Source organism: Elephas maximus, chromosome 1 (genome assembly GCF_024166365.1).
Source record: "Elephas maximus indicus isolate mEleMax1 chromosome 1, mEleMax1 primary haplotype, whole genome shotgun sequence".
Classification (NCBI taxonomy): Eukaryota; Metazoa; Chordata; class Mammalia; order Proboscidea; family Elephantidae; genus Elephas; species Elephas maximus.
Genome location: NC_064819.1, coordinates 24,727,334 through 24,745,812, shown reverse-complemented (window position 1 = coordinate 24,745,812; position 18,479 = coordinate 24,727,334). Strand labels below are relative to the sequence as shown.

General features: G+C 41.1%; 1 protein-coding gene across 1 annotated transcript; it reads right to left on the bottom strand.

Moving 5' to 3' along the window:
- Positions 1-218: 218 nt before the first annotated feature.
- CLDN1 (claudin 1) lies at positions 219-17,624 on the bottom strand. The gene is made up of 4 exons (XM_049880379.1): positions 17,180-17,624; positions 7,866-8,030; positions 5,323-5,407; positions 219-2,975 (listed from the first exon to the last, which is right to left on the bottom strand). The coding sequence occupies exons 1-4, from the start codon at positions 17,400-17,402 to the stop codon at positions 2,813-2,815; spliced, it is 636 nt and encodes a 211-aa protein (XP_049736336.1). The 5' UTR covers positions 17,403-17,624; the 3' UTR covers positions 219-2,812.
- Positions 17,625-18,479: the final 855 nt, after the last annotated feature.

Sequence of the window (18,479 nt, the reverse complement as noted above, 5' to 3'; positions counted from 1 at the left end):
TCCTCTTCCATCACAAGGCCTGATGAAGTGCTCAGTCGGAGAGAAATAGGTCATTCTAATGGGCGGGAACCCTCCAAATACTTGACAGATGGACTAGAGGCAACAACAACTCTTTCCCAGGAAATCACAGTGAGTCAGATTCTAGCCCCAGCCATCTCCTATCCCAAGCATGGCCATCTAGAAATAAATGATTGGAAAACAAGCCGAGATTTTTTTTATTAACAAAAGTTTATTGAAAAAGAACAATGCTCTATACAAATCCCCATTATAAAAACAAAATTATCTATTGGTCTGTTTCCAGGTATGTGGCAGAGTATAAAGGTCCCTGGATGGTACTATCGTTAATGCTCTTGGCTGCTAACCAAAGGTTGGCGGTTCTAGTCCACCCAGAAGCACTTCAAAAGAAAGACCTGGAGATCTACTTACATTAGCCATTGAAAACCCTATGCAGCAGTTCTAGTCTGACACACATGGGGTCACCATGAGTCAGAATTGACTTGACAGCAACTACTTGGTTAGCAGAGCATCAGAATAACAAAACTGAATAAATTCTGGTGTAACAACTTTGTTGGCCATTTTGAACTCTAGATTTCAATATAGATTTTAGCAGCTGGCCCCACAAGCATTTGTCTTCGCTCGCCATCAGGATCTATTTACGTGGCAACGACTCTGAATTATATCCTCTAGTGTAGCATAGGCTCTCAAGTTTGGAAGACACCCTAAAATTTGCTAGGTTCAAGGCCTCGCATGATACAGATCTTTGGATAATTTTCCTGATGTGGTTTGAGTATAAAGTACTGTTCCCAAACTAACTAACCTAGCCAGCAGATAGCAGCAGCTCTGAAGGCACCACTTAGCAGACAGAACCTTAAATATCCTTGGAAGTAATAACAATTCAGTAACGTTGGCATTGCCAACATTTATGTGGTTGTTCTAGCCATTCAATCTGCATATTCATATTATGGTTAAGGCAGGAAACTTATCTCCTATGATCTCTTTTTTCAGTCATTTGAAAAGTAAAATTTATGCACTTGGAGTTTTCAATGTTGACACAGTCTAGTGCTTTTTGCCTTGTAAAATCATATTTAATATATTCCGTCTCTCTGGATTTTCACAACAGCCCTGTGAGGCAGACAGGGCAGGAATCAGCAGCCCTTTTTTTTTTTTTTTTAATAAATAGATGAAGCAATACATCTAGGGCAGCCAAATGTCTTGCCCAAACTCAGACACTAATTGACAGCACCAAAACCCAAATGCAGGCCTCTAGACACTAAAGCCAACACCTTTTCCATTACATCATCTTGCTCAAGTGAAGTAGCATTTTCCAAGGACTATAAAATTAAGGACAATTATTAAAATTGAACAGACCAACAACATGCTAGTCACAGCTACAAAAAAGAAACTGGACTCTTCTAGAAAGGAAGATGCTCAGTACTGTGAAGGCATTTGCGTAGGTTTTGTTCATTGGCTTTTGAAAAGCCAATAGAGCAAAAAAAAAAAAAAACCACTAATTAAGCATATTTCACGTTCAAAGAAGACAGTAATATCAAATAATTAATACTCACATCACCTCTACCAGCTAGTTAAGTATTATTATCTCCATTTGACAGATAGGAAAAGAGGTAGAAGATTACATGACTTGTTTACAGCTACAGAGAGAATATTTGTCACCAGGTTATCTCTCCAGAAAGTCTACCACTTTGCTCAGACAAACAGGCCACACCTCTCTGGGAACAGAGGTAAACTATATAATAATTACACATGGGAAAGCCAATACAGTTGAGGAGAGAGGAAGAACAAGGTCGTTTACCGGCATATACAACTGCAAATAAGTAACTTAAAAATTTAACCAGTAAAATTGTGTGTTACAACACCTGAGAAAGAAAGCAGAGCAAGGCTACTCAATGGAATAAATATTTTCAAAGCAAACAAGAGTGTTAAAGGTCAGAGTACAGGGATCAGGTGGGAAGGTCAACAGAAATAATATTGCTCTGGTTATGCAGAAAGATGTGAAAGGTGTGCTCCCCCAAGCTCTGATTTCTAAGAGATTCTTTTTGACTTTAGGACTTCAAATCAAAGGCTTTATGAAATGCGTTCTCAGATTTGGGGCTTCTAAGCCTAATAAAAAGCAAATAAGGGCCTGGAGAATGACCAACTAATGAACAAGCCAATGCAACAAGTTCATGGCCAAAAAAAGCAGATGAAAAGGGCACACATGAAAAATGTAAGGAATTCATACTTGGTAGAGTAGATGAGGTCTTGTGCTTAAGACGTGAAAAGCTGATGAGTGATGGTAAATGATATTTGGCCCATTAGATTACAGATGTAATAGATGTAGACATATGAAAAGAAGACAAATACAAAAATCAACTGCTTATTTAATCAGTATGGAATTAAATATACATATATATTTTTTTCTTTTTTAGCGATGTTTTAAGTATGCTGGTACAAACATAACGAAAGGAAGAGTTTTTTAGCATCTAATTTCTTTCTAGAAAAACATGTATATACACATATCTATATACATATATATTTAGGAGCATCTCCTGCCCCCATTTGGGTATGATTACTCAGTGGGAGGAAGTCATAAAAATGGAAAGGGCTTCCTTCCTATACTGAGGCAAGAAGATAAAACTAAACCATGTTTAGCAATGGGTTTTTAAAAAAATACCTTTTTTGGATTATTTTTATTTTTTTGTTTGTTTTTGTAATACCAGAGTTCAGACTACAATAGTCAAGTCTTAAGGCTGATGGTCATACTTCAGTGTCCATTTTCCGTTGGTTCCAACAGGGCTGTCTCCTTTTCCTTGTTTCACACATAGTCTTTCCCACTGGAGGGTGTAGGTTTTGGATAAGGACGCGGTGTTGGGTAAGAGGCTGTTTTTCGAGGACAGGAACAGCAGAGTAGGGCACCTCCCAGAAGGCAGAGAGAAGCCGCAGCCCAGCCAGTGAAGAGAGCCTGACCAAATTCATACCTAAAAAGAAAAGGCAATGCATTTATTTAATCAGTGAGTCGCTGGCAGCTCTTCTAATACAATTAAGGAAGGAAATCGATATCATACTTGTACTTATTTTCTCAGAAAATAACCCCCCATTGTCCCTTGGGAAGTACGGTAACACACATACACAAGAATGTTTACGCTGTAATTGCTGACACTTTGGTAGGTCAGACAATGTGACGTGCAATACCAGGTTAATTATGCAAGTATTTCCAAAGACTTTTCCATGTGTGGGAGACTTGTAAAGTTTATACTTTTTCGGAAGATGAATTTGGACCATGGTTCCTAGGCTAAAGTTTAGCGTGTTACATTACCACCAAGTAGCAACCACAGTCAATAAGAAATTGCCACGAATTGCAAAGAAGGCTATTAGAGTTTTTAATAGTTGATCTCAGGTAACCATATAAACTGAAATTCCAAATTTCTGGCTTATCGAAAAGACTTCTAAGCAGTCCATGGACTATTCTGGATTAATCTGATCTAGGTGAATGTATTTACCTAGACTCTTGGGAGTGAGGTATCCATGAGTGAGGTAACCGTGGAAAATGAGCCTAGAGGAGAACTGGATCTAAAGCAGAAGATCTAGATACCAATGCAAATTTAACCTCTGCTGTTGCTGCTGGTAACTTCACTTCTCAATATCAGTTTGTTCTTGTGTCAAAGCAGGATCATTCCATTTGCCTCAATGGACTGCTTTCAGGATCCCATGAGACAATGTAAATAACAATTGCATAATGCCTAGCAATTTATAAAGTGCTTTCACATGCAGTACTGGTATTATCACTCTAGGAAAATTTTAGCCCATTGACCTCCAGCAGTTTCTGTCTCTAGGACACATGTCTTCTAGGATGGACTCCAACACAAGCTTTGCAGTATGTGTTCTCCCCTATGTGGGTGATTAAATGAAAAGCAACACACCTTCTCTCTCCAAGCACTGGGCTTTTTCATCCATTCATCCTAGCACTTAACAAACCATAATTACATCTTAAAATTCTGACTGTAAATGTAGTTTATTAGCCTTTAAAGATGTGAAGATAATGGGATGAAAGGCCTTGCCCCTGATCAAAGAGTGTGGTTACTTGTTAGTCAAGAATCAGGCCTTTAACTTCTGCAACTTGCAATATTAAGAAAGATGACCTTTGGAAAGTCCATTTTATAGCTGTGATGGAACATAAAATTTCAAAGCAGTATCTCCACTTTCTTTAAAGTGTTAAAAAGCAAAGACGTCACTTTAAGGACTAAGGTATGCCTGATCCAAGCCATGGTGTTTTCAATTGTCTCATATGCATGCGAAAGCTGGACAGTGAATATGGAAGACTGAAGAATTGATGCCTTTGAATAAGGTGTTGGCGAAGAATACTAAATATACCATGGACTGCCAGAAGAAATAACAAGTCTGTCTCAGAAGAAGTACAGCCATAATGCTCCTTAGAAGCAAGGACAACAAGGCTTTGTCTCATGTATTCTGGACATGTTATCAGGAGGGACCAGTCCCTGGAGAAGGACATCAGCTTGGTAAAGCAGAGGGTCAGCGAAAAAGAGGAAGACCCTCGACAAGATGGATTGACACACGTGGCTGCAACAATGGGCTCATGCATAACAACAATTGTGAGGGTGGCGCAGGACCGGGCAGTGTTTTGTTTGGTTGTCCATGGAGTCGCTATGAGTGGGAATCAATGCCATCTAACAATAACTCCACTTACTAAAAACTATACTGTAGTCTCAGATGTAAGATTAAACTTTTGGGAATGAAGTATTATTCAATAACCCCTACAGTAGGAGCTCTGGTGGCGCAGTGGTTAAGAGCTTGGCTGCTAACTAAAAGGCTGGCAGTTGAAATCCACCAACCACTCCTTGGAAACCCTATGGGGCAGTTCTACTCTGTCCTAAAGGGTCACTATGAGTCGGAATCGACTCGATGGCAACAGGTTGTACAACAGTAGTATTATTTTCTCAGTTAATCCTAAGCTGTGTGTTAGTTGCAAATAATTATAGTTAGATATTGTATCAGAATATACTACAAAGAGGAAAGTTCAAATATCTTAACATCTTTATTAATATTTTTAAAAAAGGCTCAGCATAGAGTTGGAAAGTGTAGCACTTGGAACTTTCTACTTTGAAGCAGTTTGTCATCAATACAGGCTGTTAAAGTAATTATCAAACACATTCGAACATGAGTCAACAGGCCAGTCAAATTGTTTGCAAGTTTGACATAAAATGTCATACAATTCTTGAAAGCAAATCTGGAAAGCCACAGCACTTTGCAGGATATAAAAGGATATTTTCTCAAAGAATAAACAATTTCACGCATGAGTGGCATTACCTGGCATTGACTGGGGTCATTGGGTCATAGAATTCTTGAACAATTCTATTGCCATACCATGCTGTGGCAACTAAAATTGCCAGCCCTACAGAAATTCAAAACAAAAGACTGTTAATTACTGTGGAACACTGAACAAAAACATACAGTCCGTTAAACCCGCACGTCATTTGTAAGTATTAAATTTCATCAGTAGTGCTGGAATTTTTATATTAGTATTAGAAAGAACGGAAGTTCAGATACGATTTATCCAAAGTCTTCTGGTAAGACAGACAAAAATACTAGCTCCGAGGTTGGCAGAGGTCATACCCTTCATGTTATCTTGTTTGCCACTTAGAGTTCAAGGTCACTGGCACAAATCGCACAACTTCTTTTTTTAAATCTTCAGCAGATTCATACCATTCAAGGTCTCCTTCAAGTATACTGTTATACATTAGTGTACACAGTGTAGACTTTTGATAAAATTGATGTCCTTATTAATAGAGTCACTTGAAAAGAGGATGATAAAAATTCTTTTACATTCTTCTCAAACAAAACTCAAAATCTACATTTCTGTAGAGTCAAAAGAAGACCAAGCAGCTAGAGAGCAGGGAAGAGTAGGATCTTTCTCTGAACAGACCAGATCACCAAATTCACACTGTCTCACCGACCAGGCACACCAGGCACCATCTGGAGATTCGTTAAGGGTGTCCCGTCAGAGGCATTTACACACCACAATCCCAATTTCCCATAGCATTTCATTTCATATTTCAATAATCCCAGAGAAAACACTTCATCCAAATAATTCATTCCATTTATAAAAGGGTAAAATTCTAGATATCTTTTTTTTGTTCAAAGCAACAAAATAAATGACTTTTTATAATGACTACTAATTTTTTTTTACTAAGAATGCATCAATATAGACAGATTATTTGTTTGGTTTCCCTGCTGCCCTCCTTGACCCCCTAAAAAGTGATTCAAACTAATTGCCTCAAATGCTTGGCAGAAAAATCGCTTTGGGCTGGTTACGCGGACCAAGAGAATGCTCTAGGCCATGCAGTCCTCACTCGTTAGCAAATTCCTGAACCTGAAGAAAGAGCAATACGGTCAATTATGGGAGTCATAAGAAGGCAAGCAAAGCAAGGTGCTTTGCAGTAAGTTTATCCATAACCTTGATGTAAAGGTAACCTTTTGGAATAAAATACCATCCATGTCTTTTCTGACAGGAGCTAATTTGGGTTTGGCTAAACTGAAAGGCTGACCACTCTAAGCAAAGCCACAGGGACTTCTCTTCCACTGGTCAGTTAAATTCATGTATTTTGTGGTGGTCTTTTGCCAAAGGGAAAATCAGAAAGGCTAATTCTTGTTTTTCCTCCTGGTAGATTTATATCACTGGTGTCATTTTCAAAAACAATAGACTACTATAAGACTCACTGCTGTCGAGTCAATTCTGACTCATAGTGACCCTATACTACAGGGAGAACTGCCCCATAGGGTTTCCAAGGAGTGGCAGAAAGATTCGAACTGCCGACCTTTTGGTAAGCAGCCGAATGTCTAACCACTGTGTCACCAGGGTTCTTAGACTATTAGAGGGCATCCTATTTAAAATTAGCCTTATTATAAGGCTTTAAAATGGAGCAGTCTACGTCTTCTGGCTCTCATCAGACTCATCGTTCAACACTTGAACAAAGGAACAAATTCATATTTTCTATGGTAAATATGGAAACCCTGGTGGCAGAGTGGTTAAGTGCTGGGGCTGCTAACTAAAAGGCTGGCAGTTTGAAACCACCAGGCGCTCCTTGGAAACTCTGTGGGGGCAGTTCTACTCTGTCCCATAGGGTTGCCGTGAGTCGGAGTTGACGGCAACAGGTTTGTTTTTTTGGTTTGGTATGGTAAATATAACCTCATTCTTCTTTCAAAGTCATTCTGTTACTTTCTTTCCTAACTTATTGGACCTAACTTCCTACCATTCACACATTCCACCTCCATTCTGACTGACCTGTTCCTTCACAGATCTACGAGTACCTTATGTTTATTCTGGAATCAGTTCTGCCCACCAGGAATGATGTCTTCATTTTTTTCCAATAATCCCAATCCTATACTTTCCTCAGGGGTATCTGTGATTTACACATTCTTTATTTTCTCTCAGTATGTCCCATTTTCTCTTCTCTCAGGTGTTGTCACATAGAGTCCGTACCACAGAAATTGATACTAAATTCGGAATTACATAGAATTGTTCCTTAGTATTTTTTTTTTTTTTTAATTTGCTAGCTATAAATCATCTCTTTTCACTTGGGAAGCTGGTTCTAGCAAACCAGTTGGCACCCGAAACCTCAATGAATTGACCGAATCTATATATTTTTTATTGTGAGCATGGATCTTAAGTTTTCTATGGCTCCTTTGTTTGAGAAACTGAAAGCCAACTTAAAGTTCACGTCTTCAGATATTAAAGGGACTGAAATAACTCAAGTGCAAAAAATCCAACATAACCTAAGGAAACTGAAAGCTAGATCTCAAAGCATCCAGTGGCCGAGTAACAGGTCAAAGGGAGACAGGCCCTCTCTTACCTGCAATAAGAAATATCACACCCCCAATAACAGCCATCCTCATCTTCTGCATCTCATCGTCTTCCAAACACTTCATACACTTCATGCCCATGGTGGCCACAAAGATTGCTATCAGTCCCAGCAGGATGCCAATCACCATCAAGGCCCGGGTTGCTTGTAAAGTGCCTGACAAAGAAAACATTTTAGAGCATTTAAAAATCATCTTGTCTAGGTAAATAAGAGAGGAGTAGTAGAAGCAACCAACCAAGTATATTCCAATGTTGCATGGAAGAAAGAACACTGAACTAGGGTCTGGGAGACCCCAGTTCTAATCACTTTTCTGTCTGAAACTAACATTGAGACCTAGACCAACCAAGTGCCTGAAATCCATCAAAACATAGTTTCTTCTGGAAAAACAAAAGCCCAGGCAGGATGCTGAATAAAAGGCCTTCCAACTCTAACATTTTTCTTTCAACCTAAACTCAAAATCAACCAGAAAAGTAATTAATGTTCTAGTTGAATAGGTTTAGCTGAACTAATACCTCTTTAATCCTTACTAATAAGGTATGCTAATTCAGAAATAACAATCAGAAGTATTATTCTAATGTTAAATCATTTATAATTAAAATGGTTTAAAGTATACCTTGGTATTAGTCAGCAGCTCTATCCCCCATTCATCAAGTTTCTGAAAAACCAGGTGAATTCAAAAGCTAAGAAATGGATTTTTCATAGATTCTTGTGGCTGGAACAACAACATTTGTCTCTCCAGTGAACAGAGGAACAGAGGGAAATATGAGAACTGTTTCATGGAAAAAAAAAAAAAAAACCTTTGAAATATTACTTGGGAACATGGTCGTAGGTTCTTACTGAGAGACATCAAGAGTTTCTTAAACTAACATTTTTTTTTTTTTTAATTGTAAAATAGCAGATACTCTAATTCAAGGTAGTGTTTCCCAGGGTCCCACTAATTTTTCTTAATGTCTTTGGTATGACCAAACAGACAGGGCCTGATTTGAGAGATTATACCAGTATGTTTCTTACAGAGTAAAAAGATCCCATAATTGTGGCTTAGATGTTTCTGTGATAGCAGCACTAGATGACCAAGACATGTACAGACTAGGAAGAAAATGAGGTGAAGCTAAGCCTTATCATGGTTAATACTGGGGGGAAGAGTCTTTTTTTTTCCCCTAAATTCCAGATTTATTTCCTTCTTTTAAATAAAGATCATTATCTCAGTGACAGTTCTAACACGAGACAAGCATTTTTGCAAATATAAATATTAATTACATTGGATCGAACATGTCATCTTGGGTAAGCCACTAAATATTCTCTGAGATCAAGTTTCTATTATGCAAAATGGGAGTGATGATATCTTGAACAACTTGGAACTTGGAACAACTGACTCCTTCATGGTCTTCAAAAGTGGCTGAGATGATGGAGAGGTTTTATATCTCACTTTCTAAGTTAAACTGATGCTCAGTCTCAGTATCTGCAGGGTTGAGGGCTTACGTTACCAACCAATTCAAACTAAAGATTTCTAAAGCATCACGAAATTTTAATTGGCTGATATTTCCATCCTTGCCAGAACCAGGCCATGTATGATGAAATCACAGTAGCCTCTTTCTAAAAAGTATCAGAGGCATTTTTATAGTAATTTAAAGATAGCTTGTAAGCCAAGATACAATTTTACTTGGTTTAAAATCAAACGACAAAATAGAGGCCCTCTCCTGACATATCCATTAGCTCTGAAACTCACTAGCAATCAAAATTCCCCATAAGTGTGACAGGGCACACACACACCAAGCACACACTTATTTCAGGAAGTCAGGGTGGTATAGATACTATTGGATCAAAACACATGGTTCATGAACCATGAGTTTACCAGGAACTGAAGATGCTCATAAGAGTATTACAAAACTTCTTCTTGGAATCACAAACCATATTATGGCATAAAGAGGTGAGTCCTAAAGACTCTATCATTAAGGAATGCCCTGATTTTTTATTTTCCAGAAGCTTTTGCAAAGACAATTATTACTTAGAAGGAAAATGAAAAAGAAAATTCCTAAGCTCTTATATATATAACATGGATTTCAAATTTGGTCCTAAGGGTCCACTCAGAAGGAAAACATTCTAGACAGAAGAATGCTGGAAGGAGGGATGCTGAAAGTGACAAAGATGATCTACGGGCCTGGAAGACAGGGTGACCAACCCTACCAGTTTGCCCGGGACTATCCTGGTTTTAAACCTGCAAATCCTGCATCCTGGGACACCCCTCAGTCCTGGGCAAACTGGGATGGCTGGTTATCCTTCTGGAGGATGACAGGATGTGGAAGTAAAATGAGGTGGGTTTTGTGAGATGGGCAGAAGGCATTATGGCATGCAGGCCTTTGCAAACTAGGGTAAGAGGTTTGGAGATCATTCTAAGTGCAATCAGAAGTCATCGAAAGGTCTTAAGGAGGCGGTGACATAACTTTTACCCTCAGTATACAGAGCCCAAACGGCCCTGGTGGTACAAACAATGAAGCGCGGAACTGCTAACTGAGAGGTTAGCCGTTTGAACTCACCCAGTGGTTCCATGGGAGAAAGACTTGGTGATAAAGACATGGCGATCTGCTGCCATAAGGACTAAGTCCAAGATAACCCTGCCAGGCAGTGCTGCTCTGTCACATGGGCTCGCTGTGAGTACGAATTGACTCCACGGCGACTAACAACAACATATAGAACATTTTCCTATAATAGCCCTTCAAATATCCATGGTTCTTATATCTCTCAGCCATCTTCACCCTGCCTTCTTATAAATATCTAGTTTTTCTACTCTTTATTATTCACTATTGTTGCTGTCTTCTCATCTCTCTCCATGTCTTCCACCTCGGTTGAGTTGCAGGGCCCTAAAATGAACACGGCTTATTTAATAATCACCATCTTTACTTCAGTGGAAACAGTAAGCCCCGAGCGCAGCAGGTCTGAGCACTTGGATCAAAGGGTACTTTCCACAAGGAGCCTCCTGGGCATTTGTCTCAAGAGTCAGGCCTGCCCAAACCACAGACCTCCTAGGTAAGGAGCACGCATATATCAACGACTCCAGGGCTCCTCTGTACCCACTGGGGATTATCTAATATTCACATTCTTAATCCCGAAGTATTTTTTCCCTTAAATTCTCAACGCGATTCGTGTTATGCCCATTTTATTCTTACCACTTCTTTTGCAAACAAAGTTTCTCCAAGTGGAGAAGGAACAGATATTTTATTATATATTTGCTAATTACCCTACCATGGTCCATTGCTTTATAAAACAATGTATTGTTTGGATAATGCAAAAAAAAAAAAAAAATGGAGAAAGGAAGAAACTTGGGAACCCTGTAAACCAGACAGGGCAAGGGTATAGGAACGTGTTTCACTTTTTAATATCTGATAAGGGAGTGGTGTGAGAATGGTATGTGGCAAAACAATATATTTCATTTAAGCCTTGGTGCCATTAACTTACAAAGTGTCCTTGTGTTTCACAACACTAGACTGACAAATGTAAAATCTCATTTTATTTCATTGGAGACGTGTGAACCAACACTTAACTATACCGATCTGTGAGAACAAATGCAAGAGAGAGAGAGAAAAAAAAAAGGCTGAGAATCACAACGGCATGAAAACTCATTAGCCAGGCATACATAATGATGGATTACAAGTCAAAATAAGCAAGCATTACATTACAAGTTATAAGAGCTTGAGGCGCAGATAGAATCTAAATTGCAGTTTCAAGCTGGAACCGGATGAATCCTTCAGATGAAGGTCTTTTAGAAGCTTCTAAAGTCAGAGAGTTAAAATATGTCATTGTGAACTCCTCAATGGCTTGGGCCAGATATGGATTCATATCTCCATGCAAAGCCCTAAGTGTGGTACCTGGCAAGTCACAGGGATTTAATGTGTCTGTGTTCACTGAATTTGCATGAGGACATTTATCCTTTACAAATTGTACTAATATCACAGGTAAAGGTACTTGTTCCCCTGTGTTTACCTGCTTCATTGAAATATTACTGAGAAATGTCTTTCTAGAGAGCCTGTGAATGCTAAAATCTTGCTACATAAAGCCACACTTAGCTTAAAAAAAAAAAAAAAAAACTCACTGCCGTCAAGTCAATTCCAACTCATAACGATCCCATAGGACAGAGTAGAACTGCTCCATAGGGTTTCCAAGGGGCAGCTGGTGGATTCAAACTGCTCACTTTTTGGTAAGCAGCCATAGCTCTTAACTACTGGGCCACCAGGGCTCCAGACTTAGACCACTAAAAGTCAGAAACTCATGCTGGCAGGAAAAATTTGTACTTTTTATTTAACTTGATCTTTTTCTTTTTTTAATTATGTACCCAGTGAGCTCCTGAGTTGAAGATTTTCTCAAGTCGAATGATGGCTAGCAGGGCAGAGTTATTGAGAGTTGTTTGAAAGATATAAAATAGTATTTCGGACCAGAGGGATATAGTATAAAACTTTGTATTATTAATGCTGAGCTGGTCTGATCCCATCTAATTTTGGAGCAAAGACATCCCTTTCATTAATGTTCCAAGACACCTTTAGTTTGCAGATCTCTTTCCAATAGGCCAATATCCCTACAGCTAAAGCTGTCTACAGAGAATCTGGTTAGCAAACAGTCCAAACATTACCCTATTGTTTTTCCTCATTATTCAGCAGTAAACAGAGAAGGCAGTCTTTTAATTACACTTAGCTAGACTGATAATCTTGAGATTAAAGACCCCCTAAGGAGTTTTCGCCACTTTCAAACTAAAAGTATAATTAAAAAAATACTTACAAAGATCTTATAAAACAAGACAGGAGTTAGAAGTTACTGATCTATTACAGTTAGGTTAATCAACATTAGTGTAGAAAGACAAGCAGAGACAAGTATGCGGGACTTTTTTTTTTTCCTAAATCTTTAAAGTCTTACTACTCAAGCAGTAGCCCAAGCCAAGCCAAGCCCGTTGCTGTTGAGTCAATTTCGACTTATAGGGACGTTTAACAGGACAGAACAGAACTGCTCGATAGGGTTTCCAAGAAGCAGCAGGTGGATTCGAACTGCTGGCCTTTTGGTTAGCAGTCTAGCAGCCATAGCTCTTAACCACTGCGCCACCAGGGCTCCACTCAAGCAGTAGAATATCCTATAAATACCTGTCCTTGTTGATACCTTTCACTAACCACATTACAACTCTATATACTGCATACCATAAACAAAATCAATTTCAATTATCTCTACATCCTCATATAGGAAGTCTTTGCCTCAGCAGTTATATAATAAATATTGGGTGACTACTGGGTGACTAGAGGAGAAATGCTCTCTTCTCTCCCACAATTAAACGAGCTTACCACACACAGTCACAGAACTACAATCCCATGACTTTTTCACTTATTAAATCTTTCACTTTTCCAGAGGTTCAACATTTCTCAACAGTCCTTGTCATTCGCGTTGCCATTGTATTGGTGCCTTAACTGGTGGCCATTGGGTGTGACCTCAGAATGCAAGCACGGTCAGCAATTGAAGTAGTCTGGGACAGGAGGGTCACTTTTTTTAAAAAAAAAAAGATCCTGAAACAGCCCTGCTACCTTCCTTTTTTTGTTTGTTTGCTTCTTAGAGCAATCGTCTCATGAGGAGATTTAGGTCTCTGTATTACCTCCATCCCATTTGCTCATCACTCTAAAAAATACACCTAAGTTCCGCCATTTGCCCCTTTTCCTTCAATCACTGCACTTAGTAACAAAGTATGTCAGTCCTGGAAGTGGCCTTAGAAATCATCTCAGCTACATCCTAGGACCCAGAATAGGGCCTGGCTCATGTTTGTTGAATGGCTGAATGAATCATGGATTCACCTCTCCGTTCCTCCCACTCTGCCCTATTTTATAAGTGGGGAAATTGCCGCCCAGAAAGATCTTATCTCTATACACACAGCTAGTTAGTGCAAAACCAGGTTAAGGACTGAGATCTCCTGATCTCAATCCTCGATTTTTGTTTCAACATCCATCCTTCCAAGAGTCAGAACTAACCAATGGCCACTTGAGTACCCTCGGTTCAGCAGGAGTAATGCAGTCTGGGGCAACCTAAGTGGATGTTTTCCTCTCTGCATGCTTATGATTCAAAGACGGTCCAAGTCAGTGGTTTCGCCTCCCTGATTGTGCCTGACATCATGGAGAGAGTGCTGGGAAACCTCATGGACAACCAATACTTATGAAGCACGCCTCCATACATGTGGATTCATGCAAAGCAGGATGAACAGGCTAGAGGAGCTTATAAAAAATTACAGAATCTCAAGGTTAGAATGTCTAGCCTGGCCTCCCATTTGTCTGGTGCTTGGATCTTCCCCACAACATTCCTACAAAATGGTTACTACCACCAACACAGGCTCCGAGGGCAGTCCAATCTTTGGACAGCTGTGGCTACAAAAATCAAGCAACAAGAAGCAACTAACCAAGTACACAAGGTAGGCACTAGCTTCTCAAAAGTTTGAGAACTGGACCAAGACAAGGAAAGGTGCCCGTGTTAATCAAGAAAAGTCTACTGCAACTGTATCTAGCACTCTCCACCGCATGTATTCTGACTTTCAAGGGTAAGATCGTCCATGCTCAGTAAATAGCACATACTTCAGATGGGCCAGGAATGCGCCCATAGTAAAACCACAATACACAGTGTAATGTTTGTTTTTCCAAGAAGTTTCTCAGTTACCTTTTCATAAACTGTTTTGCAAGAACCATCTAAAGTCCCACTGTATCTTATCCCCATACTGCTTCCGCATGCGGTATCCCTTTGGATACTTTATGAAGGTTATGTGCTTTTCACAGCTGAAACTCGTTAGAACAGGGGAACAAGCAATTTATAATCTGTCCAGTTATAAAAGCTTGACAAGTCCAAGGGATCTGGACTCTAAAACACCAAATGGGCTCCAGTGGCCAAGAGAGCAAGATACAACTTCAGGAAGCTTGCAGGCAAGCTTTTCGCCTAAAAGCACTTCGGAAAATACATCCTTTTACAAGAAACACTACATATATTTACAGGTAGCCCTGATCACCTCCAGACATCACAGAATTATACCAAAACCACCAGTAAATCAACATCCCCGGTCTCTACACCAGGTGGGTGTGAGCACCACTGCTCAAGTGAGGAAACCGAGACAGTTCTCTGGGCTCCATCAAAAGGCAGCCAGTGAGTCACTGGTAGGTTGGGGGAGTGAACCTGTGACTCACAGCTCTCTCCTGGGAATGAGTTTTGAGAGAAAGGCCTCAGTCCTTGGATAAACCCTGGCTTAACCAAAATAAAAAGAAGAAATCTGATCAGGAGGAAAAGGGGAAAAAAAAAATCAAACCCATCAGCGAGAAATCTGCAAGCACGTACGTGTAGGGGGCAGGGGGAGGGGGAGACGGAAAGGGAAAGTATAGCTCTTCTACCATAGCTTTAAAAACTGCAATAACTGTATAATTAGGAACAAACGAAAATAAAACATGTGAACACATTACCATGTGGAGGGAAGATTTGGTTGAGCATTTACGACATAGATAAATCTGATTCCATTGAGTCATGAAAGGAAATTAAAAGAAAACCTACCTAAACATGTTGAAAGTAAACAACTTTGATCAAAGAAATAAAATTGACAACGAGGCTTCTCCAGAATTCCCTTCGAACCTTCTCTATCTGCCAATCCCTCAACATGGCACCCAAAATGTACAGTCTCTGACACTGTCTACGGGGAAATCCAATGAATATTTCCCAAACGTTCATGTTAGAAGAGTAAACATAACACAGATGGACAATAACCAACACATAATTACTAAAAGTATAAGTTAGTTTTGGGTACATAGGAGCCCTGATATGGAAACTTTGAAAAGCTGAAATGACAGTACTCAGTCCTCACATACAGAGTGATCCAATTCCACAAGTGTTTAGACAGATTCAGACCGTATCTATTTTATAACTCAAAACGACCCATCTTTTTAGAAAACCACATGTACTATTCAAAGGTGCACCTCAGTAGGGGGTGGACAATGCAACCAATGTAACCTTGAGCAATCGCCATGTTGTTTTACTTTCTGGGGCAGTCTGATTGCACACATCACCCTTAGCACTCAGAGGGACTTGATGGGCTGGTAGAGCACTGCTTGTTTACGTAGGCAAAGACCGAGGGAGCTAGTCAAGTTAGTTAGAAGAGTGTAACAGATGTACGGTGCCTGAGGACGGATACGATTTATTAAGACAGTTTAGCTATAGTCATTACCTAATGAAGAGGGCATTCAATGGCTTTCTTGACGTGGCACTCAAAAAGTTTTATTTTAAAAAAGAGAGGAAAAAAGCTCCTATGACCCTCTCCACACCATCCTTAGAAATACGCCAGGCTACACAGTCCTTTCCAGCTTGATAGAAGTGAGAAGACATCCTTCACAGAGGAAAGTCCTTCATGGAGGGCAGAAACTTGGAGAAGCAACCCCTCCTCATCTCCACGTTCCTCCCCTCCCCCAGCTGGCCTGGACTGTCATCACCTGTATCCATTTTGTTGCATTTTTCTTCAGCGCCTTTGTCCCTCCTTTCATACTGTGATTGGGAAGGTATTTAGAACTTGTCAGACTTTTCCACCTGCTCCCAAACTTCTCAACACCACCCAGCCTGCATCTTCTGAAGGTGCCCAGTTTGAGAGCTAAACCCTTTGGGGGAATCTCAGAGGCTTCTTCAAGGAAAAAAGTCTTGGGAGAGGATGCAAAAGGTCCTCCTCACCCTTACCGGATCTTAGAAATAGAAGGACCAAAATAATAAACCACAAATGGAAGCAGAAGACACTGTGATGGGACTTTTACTCTGGAGAGTCATTCTAAACATTAAAAAAAAAATCATCTAAGGCTTTGGAATTATCTATTTCCTTTTACCAATTTGAGCCTCCAAAGTTTTCAAGCCATCCCTTTTTAAAAATTTTATTCCAACCCTACCACTCTTCAATTTACACACAATGTGAGAATGTGTGTAAATTGAATCTGATTATGCTAAGAGCTTAAATTGGAGTTTGTCCTCCACCCTCTCAATCCACCCCCTTCCCCTAATCCGAATTTAAGATAAAACCACTCTTAGAGAGGAGAACGGTGTCGTCCAGAGAGTTAAAGGCAAAGCTAGAGTTTAGCCCTGGGCCACCCTTCTCCCAAACCAGGGTCCTGTCCACTTCCTCACGACAAGGCACAAGATCAGAATACCTGAGTAACTGACGACAGATAAACACACAATCACCCAACAGAATGAGCTGAGAGCCACTACTCCGTAACGGGGCCATGGGCTTGGGGTCTCCGGGCGGCGCGGTGGGTGGGTGGGGTGGGGGATGCACTTACTGGGCAGGTTGAGCAAGGAGTCAAAGACTTTGCACTGGATCTGCCCGGTACTCTGAGACACGCAGGACATCCACAGCCCCTCGTAGATGGCTTGAGCGGTGACGATGTTGTCGCCGGCGTAGGAGTAAATCTTCCACTGGGGCAGCGCGGTGCTGACGATGGCGCCAATCCAGCCCAGGAAGGCCAGGATGAAGCCCAGCAGCTGCAGCCCCGCGTTGGCCATGGCTCGCTCGGCGCCCGCGCTGGCGCAGGAGGCAGGTGGAGGAGGCGGAGAGTTTGCAAGTGTGCAGGCGGGCTCCGAGGGTGGCGGCGCCGCGCCGGGGAGCCGCTATTACGGAGATCCCTGCTTTCGGCACCGCCGCTGGAGAGGGTCCGGGTACCGGGCGGGGTAGGGCACCAGGTGGGCGCTGGAGTCAGGATGCTCCCGCTCTCAGACTCCGGGACTGGGAAGCCGGACTGCGGGCGCCGCAATTTAAAGCAGCCCCACCCCCGGCCCGGCCCGGCCCCCGCGCAGCGCCCCCTGGCGGGGAAAGGGAGGCTCGCAGGCAGGACGAGGCCGCTGCGCCCTAGGCGGGCCCTGCGGCTGCGGTGTGGGGACAACTCTTCCAGGACTAGACACTGTGTGCTCCTGCGCTCTCTCCTCTCCCTGTCTTTTCTTTCCTATTGGCATGCTTCTCCAGCTTTTCATTCATTCATTTATTCACTCACTGACTCACGCAATCAATCCACCTGTATCAAAAACTTAACCCTGGACGTGTAAACTCTAAAAATGCATAAAGATGAAAAAGAGACCTCAAGAGCGGCACATGTGAAATCTTCTTTTCAGTGTCTTATTAAAAAAAATTTTCTTTTTGCCTGCCCTTCCTCCCCTCCCCCTACCTCTCTCCTTCCTTCAGCTCCCCTTCTCCTTTTCTCCCTCTATCCTCTTCTTCCCATCCTGATTTCTCCTAGAATGTCAAATCTCTCTCTGCAAGAGTCATAAAAAGACCTATATTTTATAGATCAGGAAAATGAGATCAGAGAGGAAACCAGGTTTTCGTAAGATCACACAGCACGCTAGTAGCGCTTCCAGGACTTGAATTCCCGGCCCCGTCTGGTTTCCACCACATTTCAAGATGACCAGAACCTCCGCCCTTAATCCGTCTGGGTGCTTAGAAAAATGCATCTCACCCCTCTACACACACACAAAGCTTTTTCCCCAAAGCAGTTTGGCTTAGAGCAGAGCTTCATTATCACAGGAGCCTGGTCAGTGACCTCCACCCAAAGGCGAATTTATTAGTGAATTATCAGATAGAATTCA

What these genes read in the sequence shown, in the direction of transcription:
- CLDN1 (XM_049880379.1), bottom strand. Translation starts at nt 17,402, where the DNA reads ATGGCCAACGCGGGGCTGCAGCTGCTGGGCTTCATCCTGGCCTTCCTG. An exon ending in CTCCTTGCTCAACCTGCCCA is followed by an intron (nt 8,031 to 17,179) that starts GTAAGTGCATCC and finishes TTTCTTTGTCAG; the next exon opens with GCACTTTACAAGCAACCCGG. An exon ending in TGTGATATTTCTTATTGCAG is followed by an intron (nt 5,408 to 7,865) that starts GTAAGAGAGGGC and finishes GAATTTCTGTAG; the next exon opens with GGCTGGCAATTTTAGTTGCC.